Below are 14,301 nucleotides of genomic sequence, written 5' to 3'. Positions count from 1 at the left end.
CCGAGCCAGAGGCACCTCAGTTAGTAATAAGCCAAAGGCCGGATGAGGATAAGAGAGAAGGAAGACTGGAACACTCAAGAATCACTCTCACAGAGGAGATGTGAAACCAGTAACCAGTAATATAGCTCATATGAAGCCAGGTGCGTCAGGGCGGGTGCCCTGTGGACCCTATGGACTTAAAAAAAAAGAGGGTTAAACTAGGCAAGTTCTTACAATAACTCATTTTCTTCTTCTGGGTCCATAGGCTCTACAGGGAGACCTTGGGGATGTTCCAAAGCAGGCCTTTTAAGGGTTGGGACGCTCCTGTGCTGAGAGGAGAATCAGGCGCCCAAAGGAAGCATCCTGAGAGGCGAAGGTATGAAATGCATAGAACCTTAGAAAGATCTGGACAGAAAACCACGTGGCCAGCTTACAAGGCTGAATAGCTGAGGCGCCACGGCGAACTGCCCACGAGGGACCCACAGACCGAGTAGAATGAGCCTTAACAGAAGACGGAACAGGCAAGCCTGCCTCTGTGTAAGCTTCTGAGATAATAATACAAAGCCATCTAGCCAATGTTTGCTTATTGGCTGGCCATCCCTTCTTGTGAAATCCATAGAGCACAAACAAGGAGTCTGATTTCCAAAGAGAACTGGTACGGTCCACATATATCCTGGGGGCGCAGACCACATCCAGTGAGGCCTCCCCTGTCGAGAGGTCTAGAGACAGAAAGGCCGGTACTATAATTTCCTGAGTAATATGGATACTAGAAACAACCTTAGGAAGGAACTCAGAGCAAGTACGAAGCACTGCCCTGTCCTGGTGAAATATCAGAAAAGGAGGACAACAGGAGAGCTCTCCCAATTCTGACACCCTTCTGGCAGATGCAATGGCCAGAAGAATAAGAGTCTTAGCTGATAACCACTTAAGATCCACTGAATCTAGTGGTTCAAATGGAGGGCCCGAAGAACTACTGCCAAATCCCAAGGGGCCACTGGTGAGACAAAGGGAGGTTGAATCTGGAAGACACCCTGGAGGAAGGTGCGGATATCTGGAAACAGAGAAATTCTACGTTGGAACCATATTGACAGTGCAGAGACACGAGGCCAGGCGCAGGCTTAGGTCCAACCCAGTTTGAAGGAATGCCAGTATTCTGGAAATTCAAAACACCTGAGGGTCGTAAGTCATTGTACGACACCACTGGAAATATGTATGCCACACTCTGTGGTAGATCCTGGCAGAGGCAGGTTACACGCTCTAAGCATCATGTTGATGACCAAGCTAGAGAATCCTTTGGACCTTAGAGGAATGTCTCAAGAGCCACGCCGTCAAAGACAGATGATCCAGGTCCGAGTAAAGGCAAGGACCCTGAGACAACAAGTTCGGACGTTGAGGCAGCAGGAACGGAGTGTCCATGGAGAGACTTCGAAGAGCTGAGTACCAATGATGTCTGGGCCAAGCTGGAGCCACCAGCAGGATAGTGCCTCCATCTTGCTTGAACTTCCGAAGAATTCGAGGAAGCAGGAAGACAGAAGGAAATAGGTACGCAAACCGAAAGGTCCTTTTTACTGACAGAGCATCCACCAGGCTCGCTTCGGCATCTCTTGTTCTGGACTCGTACACTAGTAACTTGTGATTGTGTCGGGAGGCCATGAGGTCCACCTCTGGAAGACCCCATTTGTCCACTAGGAGTTGAAACACCTCTTGGTGAAGAGACCATTCCCCTGGATGCATGTCATGACGGCTGAGGAAGTCCGCTTTCCAACTGAGAACTCCCGGAATGAACACTGCCGAAATGGCCGGGAGATGAGATTCTGCCCATGTCAGAATTCGTGACACTTCTGTCATCGCTGCCCAACTTTGAGTGCTTCCTTGATGGTTGACGTATGCCACTGTGGTGGCGTTGTCAGACTGAACCTGCATGGGTTTTCCGTGAAGAATGTGCTTTGCCATCATGAGGGCCCTGTACACAGCCCGAAGTTCCAAAATGTTGATGGGCAGGGATGCCTCTACCCTGAAAGGAGTGTGGACCGATCACTGCACCCCATCCCCGGAGACTGGCGTCCGTTTTTAGGAGTATCCAGTCCGGGATCCAAAAGGGACGACCGTTGGTTAGATGAGATGTCTGCAGCCACCAAGAGAGGGACAGACGCACCTTCGGAGAGAGTACCATCGTCTGAGCTCTGATCTGGTGGGATAATCCATCCCACCTGGAGAGGATCAGCCCCTGCAGGGGCCTGGAATGGAACTGAGCATATTCCACCATGTCGAATGTGGATACCATGGATCCCATAACTTGCATCGCCGAGTGGACTGACACCCGGCAACTGCGGAGACATCTGTGTACTCGCTGCTGCAGCATAGAGATCTTTTCTGGAGTCAGAAAGATTCTCTGTTGGTGAGAGTCCAGAAGGGCTCCCAAATGAGCCATCCTCAGTGAGGGAATTAGGGAGGACTTTTTCCAATTGATCAACCACCCGTGTGTTTGTAGACAAGCAACTGTTAGTTGCAGGTGGTGGTGAAGCACTTCTTGAGGACTCGCCAACAAGAGGAGGTCATCCAGATATGGTAGGAGTCGGATACCCTGACTGCGCAGGTGGGCTGCCATGCCAGCCATAATTTTGGTAAATACCGTTGGAGCCATGGATAGGCCAAAGGGCAGTGCCTGATACTGGAAGTGTTGTTGCAGTATAGCAAACCGCAGATAACGCTGGTGAGAAGGCGTTATGGGAACATGAAGGTATGCATCCTGAATGTCCAGCGATACCATGTAATAGCCAGTATGATATGGTTTCCATCCTGAACCTGGGCACCCTGAGGAACTTATTCAGAGCTTTGAGGTTGAGGATTGGCCGCTAAGACCCATTCGGTTTCTGAACCAGAAAGAGAGTAGAATAGTAACCAGTCCCTCGTTGAGATAGTGGAACTGGTACAATTACCCCTGCCTGCAGCAGGACTGTATGGCTTTCTGGATCTGCAAGGTCTTGGATTTGTATGAAGGAGGGCCTGTGCAGAAAAACTGATGGGGAGGTCTTCGAAGGAATGAGAGGGTGTACCCCTGAGAGACCACTTCTCTTACCCAAGCATCCTTGGTGGTTTGACACCAGTACTGGGTGAACTGAAGAAGTCGGCCTCCCACTCTGGGGTCCGGGAGAGGTATGCAGGGGGGACCCGACTACGCGCTGTCCTGGGAGAACTGCGACTGCACACTTAGAAAATGGTCACCGGAGAACTCAGAGGGGGCATGTCCGGAAGAGGAGAGCAGCTTAGGGAAGAAAGGCGCGCTGAGGTGAGGAGCCGCTTAAACAGGGTAGCTGTCTCCCCTGCCCGGTTATTAACCCTAGGGACGCTGGTTTCCCGCACCAATATGTCCCTGGTGGTCAAGTTAAGTGTGCGATGGTCGGAGCCTGTGTCCACACCCAGCACCTCCGATCTGTCCCCTGAGACCGGAGGTATCGACTGCTATTATATGCAGGTCACCCTGAGTGGCGACCCGCCTTACCTATGTCCTGATGTCCGGGTGCAGTCTGGGTCCTCCAAGGACCCTGGCAAGCGCTGACCCCCGGAACGCCAGCCAGGATCCCCAGATCAGTACTGGCGTCGCGGCACTGGAGAGTCTGCTGCTGTGCGCTCTAGTCGCTTGTAGAAATAACTAAAAAAATAAAATAAGCTTATGGGGCTGATGAATAGCCCCCCTGCAAAATGGTGACCCGACTCCGGCCGGGCACCAACAAAACTGAGGTGCCTCTGCGGTGGAGGTATAGGGAGAGTGGACCTAATGCATCCTGGGAGCTGTAAAGCTTTAACTGCGTGGTGCCCGGATTGGTTCCCATCACCTACACCCCAAGGTCTCCCTGTGGAGCCTATGGACCCTGAAGAAGAAACAGAAATAACCATAAGCAAATGATGGAGGGGTGTACGGTTGCTTGGAACCTCCCTCACACCATGATCTCAATAGAAATAGTATATAATACAATTTTAGTAGTGCTGCATGTTCTCTTCAGTATCGGCGGCGATGTACTGATCCAAAAAATAAAAATAGCTGCAGTGGTCGAAGTGGAAATTTTGAAGTGGGGGTATGGAAATATCAGTGGGGCTTTACTTAGGCAGGCCTAAATCCTAAACCACCTGATATTCCCATACCCCCACGTCAAAATAAGGACAGTGATCTGGGCCTAATGCCTAGGGTCACTTACAAAGGGCACGGGCTCTTTGCCCACTTACCAAGCACCACAAGCCTGAGAACTGACTGTGCACATGGACCTAGTGTTTAACAACCCGGGTGGTCTATCGAGGGTTAAATAAGTAAAGGTGGCCGAAGCAGCCTACCATGGTGTTTGGAGAGGCTCTCTGGTTCTCAGTTTCTTGCATCATGGCCAGCTGTGCCTACGAATCTTCAGTGGCCGGCTCTTCCTTCTTCTTTTCTTCAGGAGGTCTTCTTTCCTCCCTCTCTGCTCCTCTCCCTTTGCAGCAGCACACATCTCACTTCAGCACTCACCTCTCCTCACAACTAACCTACCTGCAGCATTCACTTCTTCTCACATCTCACTGCAGCACTCACTTCTCCTCACATCTCCCTTCCCCTCACTGCAGCACACCTACCTCACCTCACTGCAGCACTCACCTCTCCTAGGTGGTCACTCCTCTCTCCTCACACCACTCGCCTAACTGCAGCACTCACCTCTCCCAGGTCGTCACTCCTCTCTCCTCACATCACTCGCCTAACTGCAGCACTCACCTCTCCTCATCCCCCCTCACTGTACCACTCACCCCCTCTTCACCATCTGTACACACACAGCCCCCTTTCCTCCTCCATCTGTACACACAAAGCCCCCTTTCCTCCTCCATCTGTACACACACAGCCCCCTTTCCTCCTCCATCTGTACACACACAGCCCCCTTTCCTCCTCCATCTGTACACACACAGCCCCCTTTCCTCCTCCATCTGTACACACACAGCCCCCTTCCCTCCTCCATCTGTACACACACAGCCCCCTTTCCTCCTCCATCTGTACACACACAGCCCCCTTTCCTCCTCCATCTGTACACACACAGCCCCCTTTCCTCCTCCATCTGTACACACACAGCCCCCTTCCCTCCTCCATCTGTACACACACAGCCCCCTTCCCTCCTCCATCTGTACACACACAGCCCCCTTCCCTCCTCCATCTGTACACACACAGCCCCCTTCCCTCCTCCATCTGTACACACACAGCCCCCTTCCCTCCTCCATCTGTACACACACAGCCCCCTTCCCTCCTCCATCTGTACACACAGCCTCCTTCCGTCCTTCACACAGCCCCCTTTATCTTTGCACACACAGCCCCCTTTATCTTTGCACACACAGCCCCCTTCCCTCTTCCACACAGCCCCCTTCCCTCCTCCATTTGTACACAGTTACACAAGTCATGGCCATGCATCACTCGCCTGATCTCCCTTCCCATCTGGGTCCCCGGCGGTATTTTGAATATGGTTCTGGCCGCACGGACCAACAGTCAATTAGGGGCAGCCATGCAGCCGCCCCTGATTGGCTGCCGGTCCGCGAGCTGTGATTGGCTCGTGCAACCGGTGCCAGTGGGCAAATTTAAATAGACAGCCAGCCCTGGGACAGTGATAGATAGTCCCAGTGCCAGCCGCCAGGTGCCGAAGTGAAGTACACTTCGAGCACTGGTCAGCTGCGATAAATCAGCAGCATGTGGGGGTTTCTAAGTACTCGGAAACCCCCCCTGCATGCGTGCCTGCAATATATACATAACCAGTATGCTAGGTTCTTCTGCTGCTCCCCCAGACTCCTGGACTTGCTCAAATGCTCTGGAATGGTGTCACATGTGAAATAAAAACATTCAGCTCAGGCAGGATGGCCCTACTGCCGCATTTAATGGCTAACTGTGATTGTAGTGTGTGTCATAATTCCAGCATATACAGGACCAGCACTTTGTATGATGCATATTTAGAGCTGGTTAAGTGCTAATTATGTCCTCTTCATGGACTGGCCACACCCGCTCTAAAATCAAGCATTTGGAGATCCTCCTCTAGAAGTCTTGCATTTGCCCTTGATAACCAATCAAAGTTTTTTCTTAATAGGTTTTAGACCAAGAAGATGTGTTATAGCATACCTGTGGCTGAGATTCTTTATAATGACAGCTCTCTTGTAGTATTGTATACTTAAGACAGTCAAAGGACACTTTCTATGAACTGTTTGTATCTCCTTATTCTATATGAAACACTATGTAACCAGTGACTCTAACATTGAAGATGTATAATCAGGGATACTGTTGGAGTTCCATGAAATGTAAGTGTGGTTTTATAACTAAATAACATTTTTGGAAAACTTTCCAACCATTACAACCAAAATACAATATAGCCCCATGTGATCAGTATACAATGCAGAGCACTATTACGGTGTCTAGTACTCCATGCTGAATTCTCTCTTCTCACCAGCATACAATACAGAGATCTCCTTTGTCATGTAAAGTACTATATATTACTGCCCCCATCTTCTACCCACCTCCCATTTACAGCAAAACCCTGGCTGGTGTCCAACAATACATTGTGTTCGCCCCTTTGATGTCCACAATACGATTCAGAGCCTTGTGGGTGCACTATTGGTCACCCACAGTAGATGCTTCTCCATGCTGTTTGCCAGTGCCCCCGACCTGTTAAAGCCTACAGTTGAACAGGGCTGTTATTAGCTGCATTTCCTTTCCTTAATAACAGCAGCCAGAGTTTGCTGAAGTTACATAAGTAAATGCAGCTTCTCGCAGCTCTGATTGTCATTCTGACGATAGCAGAAAACATCTGAGAGACAGAGTGCTATGATCCAGAGGCTGGAAGACGGTGGTGGGGATGTTACAAAAATCTAAGGTTTCAAAACTTACCTTGGTTCAAAAATCTACAAAACCCCAAATGCTCTTTGTACAAGGCTCATTGAATCTATGTGAATTTTAGCACCATTACGAATTGTACTGCACTTCATGTAGGGCTAGTAGTACTTTTATATCCCAGACACTATGGCAGTCAAGGGGGTATCAAACTTACAAATGTGAGAAGTTGCTCCTGATTTCTAATCAATGTTGATTTGATTAGTCATACAAACTATATAGGTTAATTACTTTGTATTTATGCTTACACGTCAAATGTTTAGTTTGTGTCATGTAGATATTTCAGGTCAAGAAATATCATTATTGTGGTAAAAGAACATCTGAGTTTTGCATCGTAGAAACATTGTATTAAAATACATGCAATACTTGTACGTTCCCAAGTTCTTCCCTCTCTGACTTGCATACATCACGGACAGTTGAGAATAGAAAAAGAAACAAGTTCCTGTTGCATTTAGTTGTTAGACAAAAAATATAAATAATAATAAATAAATAAGATCTAATTTTAACAGGGATTAAGAACAAGCAGAGGCCCTACACGATTAATGTTACTCTTTCAATTGGATGTTAATAACAGTGACAGTACCAATATTGTTTTACCCAAATACTTAGATTATTTGTTGTTGTTTTCCACAGTCGTTTGACATCCAAGCCAAGGAAGAACTTTAATTCTCATTTGTAATTGTTTGCTCATCCCCTACATGTGCACCTCTTCTGGCTGATTAAAACAACAAAATTGTGTTTTTTTCTTTATAGATCTATTTTCATAAGTATAAGAAGCAAGTATTGTAGATCTGAGTTTATGAAAAAAAATTATGACTCTGGAGTGCAATAGTTTCAGCCGCTAGTATCTACCCGATTTTATTACTCTATCTGGAAACCACTAAAAACTAATTTATTTTAAATAATACAGTGCAGGAGTATCCTCTAAATAATACTATAAATTTATTGTAAATATAATTGAGATGAAATTTCTGGTTATCTAAAATTAAAAATGTGTCAAAATGTTTTAATCTTTATAAATATAAGATACATACATATCTCGCATTAAAACGAACTCAACCGGACTACCATGGTAGAAGTCCTAAAACAGTAAAAAATAAAAATTACATGAATTCAAATTACAATAATCAGATTTGATTAATGATATTCAGGAAATAATTTGATGCCCTGGATTATTTTTGTTGCTTTATTATTTAGCATTCATTTGTATTTGTTTTTTTAATTGTTTTAGTACTTTTAGCATGGTTTACAGTTTGAAAGTAAGATATGTATGCATCTTAATTTAACAACAAATGTTGACACATTTTTATGTATTCATTTTGATAACCAGTCATTTAACCTCATTTATTTTTACAACAATGTTTTATTATTATCTGCAAGAGACTGTAGTTATGTATTCTTTTTAAGATACATATTTTTATTGCCTTCCAGTTATTTAGTTACACTTTTTAAAGTATTGGGGCATCTCCCACATTGGTTTCACCCTCCCTATTTAAATATTGATAAACTGAGTTTATAGTTTAGAATTGGCATAACTTTGGCAGTGCTGTATAGGCTTATGCCTACTGTTTAGCAACAGAGTACACTGGGAAGTTATTTTTTAATAATTTGTAAAATATTGGGACAGCACAGACTGTGTAATGGCTAGCATTACTGCCTCACAGTACTGAGGTCGTGAGTTCGATTCCCACTATGGCCCTAACTGTGAGGAGTTTGCATATTCTCCCTGTGCTTGCGTGGGTTTCCTCTGAGTGCTTCGGTTTCCTCCCACACTCCAAAAATGTACTGGTAGGATAGTTGGCTCCAAACAAATATTAACCCTAGTGTGTATGTGTGTGAGATTGTAAGCTCCACTGGGGCAGGGACTGATGTGAATGCACAAATATTTCCTGTAAAGCGCTGCGAAATATGTGTATGCTACATACATAACTGGTAATAAAAGAAAGAAATAGTCTGTCTCACACCTTTTCAGCAACAATGGCTTTATCAAATGCATGTTACACTTTGTAATACTGGACAGTGAAATGTTATGCAGTTTTTGAACTTTGATTGGTTTTCATGTTCACTGAGAAGAAAAATTAAGTAACTAAGTAACACTCATTTCTCTCATTGCAGGAATTGGTAAAGGAGATGGTAGAGGCAGATATTCTTCTGATGCAGACCAATCCCAATGCCTAATTATGAGGAATCCGAACTACAGCCAATTGGACCCTCCAAATAAGTCAGGCCAACATGTCAAATTGCTGCACCCAATCACACTCTATCTATAAAAATGCAAAATGATATATTTCATTACTTGTTTCCTGGTGTACATAATGGGTACACAATTTTTGCAGACATAAAGAAGTGTCCTTTTTTGTGAGAAATTTGCTCAGTTATTGTTTCTTTTGTTAATGTTGACTTACTTTTGCAGTCCATTCTATGCTGATGTACTATTCTGTAATGGTTGTATTGGACCCAAAGGAAAAAAAAAAAGAACACGATTGTTTCCTACTTCTTTACAATTCTAACTTTCTTATTAAATTGCATTTCTAAAAACAAAAAAAAACCTTTTGGCTGGTTGATCATTGTGTGTCAGGGTTCACTTTTTACCTTTACTAAATAATAATGTTCTGACACATACACAAACTCTAACAAATCGGCTTAGCTAATATTCAAAGCTATAAATTCATCAGTTAAACTGCTAAGTGAATTGGTAGGCTGCATTCTCATACTGTGCGTCATACTATATCATATATAAAATAGCAGAAGGATAATAATGAGTGTGGAAAATCCAAGCATTCTGCAATGGTTCATGTTAATGAGAAGGAATACTTGTTCCACTGTACTGAATGGGTAAGTTTCTTTATTCATTTAAGCAGCAGCACAAAGATTCTCTCACATACTAATAAATACCGAAATTTGGATAAATAAAATGATTTGAGCAGAATAAGAAAGTTGGTCACATGGGCTCTACTCTGTGTGACAGTATAGGTGTTTTATTTGAGTGGTTACACTGGACAAAATCTGTTCCTTCATCCCCTTAGGCTACTGCACAAGATTAAATATGGTGTCTCCAATGTCTACTAATGCAGTTGGAATATGAATTGTGACACAGGCTTAATTTCCTGATTCCATTTTACCAACATGCCCAATAATCATATCATTCACCACAATCATTACTATTGAGCATTGTGGACGTTTTTCAAGCCAAACATGCTTAATTAATATCAGTGATTCCCAACACAATGTGTCTTCAGATATATTGTATATCACCAACAAAAATAAACTCTTATCTATACAGTCTACTGAGTATTGATAGCAATATTATAGATGGTTATATTTTATAGGCCTAGAAAACCTGCGCCTGAAGTGATATAAAATGAGAGGGGCATCACTGAGAAAACTTTGGTTCCATCAATGGTTTATGTTTTTGCCCTGCTAAAGTTGTGGTGTTGGACCAGGGAATGGGTAATATATAGATTATATTAATTAAGCTATATTAAATTACTGATCTCCATGTATCTTTTTAAAGGTATAATTCTTAACACAAATCTTTCAAATCTTGTTTGCTCAATTAAAGGGTGTGTGTTAAAATTTTGTTCAGATAGAGAACAATTATGCTATACAGTTTTTCTTTCAGATCGTGCTTTTACAAGTATTGAGTATACTTTGTATATTGTATTACTTTTGTGGGAAATTAATTTGTAAGTGATGAGCTTTGAGAGTGTCGGAATTATTGGACAGGGCTGCACTGTCAGGACCACCAACCGCCCCGCTGGACCCCGGTACAGGGGAAGGCATGGCCAACTCGGGGAGGTGTTCCCAGACCCCCTCCTTACAAAAAAATCTAAAATACTTTGCAGCCACATATGCTGCACAGGGAGGCATCGGTGGTGCGATTGTTACCCCTTGCACTCTTCACGTAGAAAGAGAGGACTGACTGCTGCTGCCTCTCTCCATAGCCCAGCAAACAGCAGCACTCTTATCTCTCCCTGCCCAAAGTGCCACATCCTGTTGTGGAGGGTGGGGCTGCAGCACCGGGGCCCCTCCAACAGGCCCGGGCCTGGGTAAAGAGTACACACTCCCCATCTTCTTCTCTGCACTCCTGTACACTATTAGAAATAATTATACTCTATGTGGAGTTTGTATGTTCTCTCTGTGTTTGCATTGTTTTCCCCATGTTCTCCTATTTCCTCCCACACTGGTTTTGCTTCTGGAAACCCAGTTTGAGTGTGTGTTTGTATGTTATAGAGCACAGTAAGCCCCACCGGGCAGGGTCTGGGCTGAATGATTAAACAATGTTCTGTAAAGCACCGCCTACTATGTATGTGCTATATAAATTAATGCTAATAAATCCCAACATGTTCTATCACTCCAGCTCTTGTCCTACAACAACTGAAATCTGTGTTGCCTGACACTGACCTACACTGTCTTTTATACACTCACGTTTATGCAAACTTCAGTATTGCAACTTAATCGCTGAAAAGCCTCTTTTGAAAAATGTGATTATGTGAAAGATGTGTGTGCGGGAAGGTTTGAAGTTGGCTTGAAAGTAGTAGCTTAGTTCAGTGTAGGAGTTGGTGACAAAAACGTCTCTATACCCAGGCCCCATCTCCTTCAGAATAGTGCCATTCATATGCCTTTCCTGTTTCTCCTTTCTATAATTAGGCACAGGATCCTGAGGCAGTTGAAAAGATGGCAGAGACTAGAAGACTATACCTACAAACTGTAAGGTTAGTAAATGTTGATCAAGACTTCTTTGCCAAAGGCTTGGGTTATGCAGAGGTCACAAGGACCATACTTCAGTCTAGGATCTTCCATCACGTTTTCCCTCTTAAATCCCATTTGTGTTTTTCATACTTAAAGCTCAGACATGAGCAGAAACAAACAGTAATGCTGTAGTACTGTTGTATATTTGCAAATTTTTTTTTTTTTAAATATATGTAATTCCTTAATAAAAAAAACACAACTACAATTATGAAGCTAGAGCGAAGAAAGATTGAGGTTTTATTTGGCATCCTTCATTCAGGATTCCTGGTTCAACATTACAGGACTTTTCGCAGCAAAGGATGGACAGACATTTGCAGGAGACAAAATCTGCATTAGTCACATGATGAGTGATTACGCAAAGTGATTTATTTTCTACATGAAGTGTATTGTGACTGCAGTTGTTTCTAAAAGTAATTTAAGTTACTCTTATGAAGGAATCTAACCACCATGGGCCTATGTGTTATATTACAGTAAATGTGTGCCTGGAGTCAAGATAATTATTTTGTGTGTTCTTCATTTTGTCACATATTTTCATATATATTGATTTATTGGGAATTATTTTAACTGGACATTGACTCACTGACATGTTGTATCTGTCACTCTCAAGCTCTTTTAGAACTACATTTGCCAGCATAACCAGACTTGGCTATATGGTGTCTGTCCCTGTGGGGACTACATAAAATGTAGCACATTTGTGCATATGAAGGTACAAAATGCCAATAGCTGGAAATGTGTGTTAATAAACTTCCTGGTTGGTCATTGTAATAATGTACTGGGGACACCCATGGCTCTCAGTAATTTAGCCAACAAGGGTATATGTACTGCTGGAATGAGTGTCTCTGTGCTGCGTGGTGTTGGGGTCTGGCTGTGTGCTGTGGGGGCTGTCTCTGTGTTGGAGAAGAGAGAGCTCTTTGTATGGCACTGAGGCAGGGGTGCAGTGGAAAGTCTGGGTCCTGGCCTGAGATGGGGAACACCTGGCCGCTGGAGAGTGTCCTTAGAGGACACCTTGCTGAAAGTGTTGGAGGACTCTGGGTCAGGAGTCGTTCGCTGCTAATGGAAAGCAGATGGGTCTGTACCTACAGAGCCAGCTACACAGCACCGTGTCCTACTCGCACTGCCTACAGGTGTACACTGTCTCTCACCGTACCCTCTGCTCACCCCCTTCTGCCCTCCAACATTACCCGCTGCCCCTTCCAGCTGCTATTTTGGCCCTAAATGTATGTACAGTATACAAATAATGCATACCACATGGTAATATATTTACTATTTAATATTTTGTTTCATTCTAATTTATAAAAGCCAACATATAATATAGTATAAGGTTCTGATTGATAATAAGCCAACATGATCTGTACATAGTTTCAAGTAAATAAAATGACAATAATATGTTAAAATTCGGTATATTATTGTGAAATTATTAATTTAAACTTCACCATAAACTAACCTAAACTTCGCCATGTAACATGAAATCCTGCATCAGGGACGCCTATGCATTAACCTTCCTGCATATTCATGATATGGCCACTTTGGGGTATGTGTATGCTTTGTGGACAGAAGTAAAACATTTTGCTTTAGTGATCTCCTTCTTGGCATGTTTAGACTTGGTTTGTTGCTAAACATAATTGCAACAATTTGCATGCAGTGTGTTTTGGAAAGGAACTGCTTGCTAAATATTTACACCAACAGAGACATCTATATTATTGTCAGGATGATGATTTACTTAGAGCCCGGTCCCAGAAAGAAGCGCTCATTTATCATAGACGCTGTAATCATAGCGAGCTCTTCCATGCACTTATGCTCTATCGCAGGGCGTCTATGTTTGGAGCATTTTGCTTATATTCATTTTAGCATTTATCTACACAGATATTTTAATTATACATAACTAAGCACATTTCATATACATTTCACTGCAATTCTCCTTTATGAGCCTTCTATAATTCTATGCTCCTAATTCGGGCTGCAGTGCAAATGGGTCAAATGGTTGGACTGCTTTGTAGTTATTCTCAGACACTATTAGAATGACAGTGACCAGACAACCTGTATAGATCTGAATTGCTTTATATATACTCAGTATTATAATAATAATAATAATAATAATAATAATAATAATAATAATAATACGGAATCCCTCCAATTCCCCAGACAGCAGCCGTGTTTGCATGCAGCAGTCTATAGGAATGTCCAGTGATAGCCGGGCACGGCCTCAGCACCTTCCCAGCACACAGCAATAACTTACAGGATAGCAACAACATAACAGCCAAGCAATGACCACTGACAGGAGATTAGCTACACATTGCAACTGAGAATGCCCCTATCTATCAGCATCCAGCCATGTGTGCATTCCCCAAACACTAGCGGCATAAATAATATATAACATACTCATATTTAGTTTTAGTTTCTTTGCATGATGTTGGATTACATTTCATATTTGAAAAACTATATAATAGTCGATCCCGTGAAAAAATTATTTTTCCAGTGCCGAATTTTCTATTTTATAATTACTATAATATGAATAACTAACTACATGATGGATTTATTGTGCAGAGGTCTATGAGCACCGGGAATGCTATATACGCCTGTCTGTCTGTCCGGGGAATGATCTGAGGGCTCCAGGAAAGGTGGAACACGTTTGGATGTGATGTTACCTTGTATGACATTCTTTAGATGTGTAGTAGCGAGATGTACTCTCT

At 43.4% G+C, this 14,301-nt stretch overlaps 1 protein-coding gene across 1 annotated transcript in view; it reads left to right on the top strand.

The window, feature by feature from the left end:
- Positions 1 to 9,407, top strand: part of GMDS (GDP-mannose 4,6-dehydratase) — a 718,047-nt gene extending 708,640 nt beyond the window's left edge. Inside the window, exon 12 of the mRNA XM_088471799.1 lies at positions 8,975 to 9,407. Coding sequence (XP_088327925.1) covers positions 8,975 to 9,037 — 63 coding nt within the window. The 3' untranslated portion in view covers positions 9,038 to 9,407. The remainder of the gene's footprint in view (positions 1 to 8,974) is intronic.
- Positions 9,408 to 14,301: the final 4,894 nt, after the last annotated feature.

The sequence above is a fragment of the Taudactylus pleione genome, unplaced genomic scaffold, assembly GCF_031769625.1.
Source record: "Taudactylus pleione unplaced genomic scaffold, aTauple2 ptg000116l, whole genome shotgun sequence".
Taxonomy (NCBI): domain Eukaryota; kingdom Metazoa; phylum Chordata; class Amphibia; order Anura; family Myobatrachidae; genus Taudactylus; species Taudactylus pleione.
The sequence above is the reverse complement of the archived record's forward strand: the minus strand, read 5'-3'. Positions and strand labels throughout refer to the sequence as shown.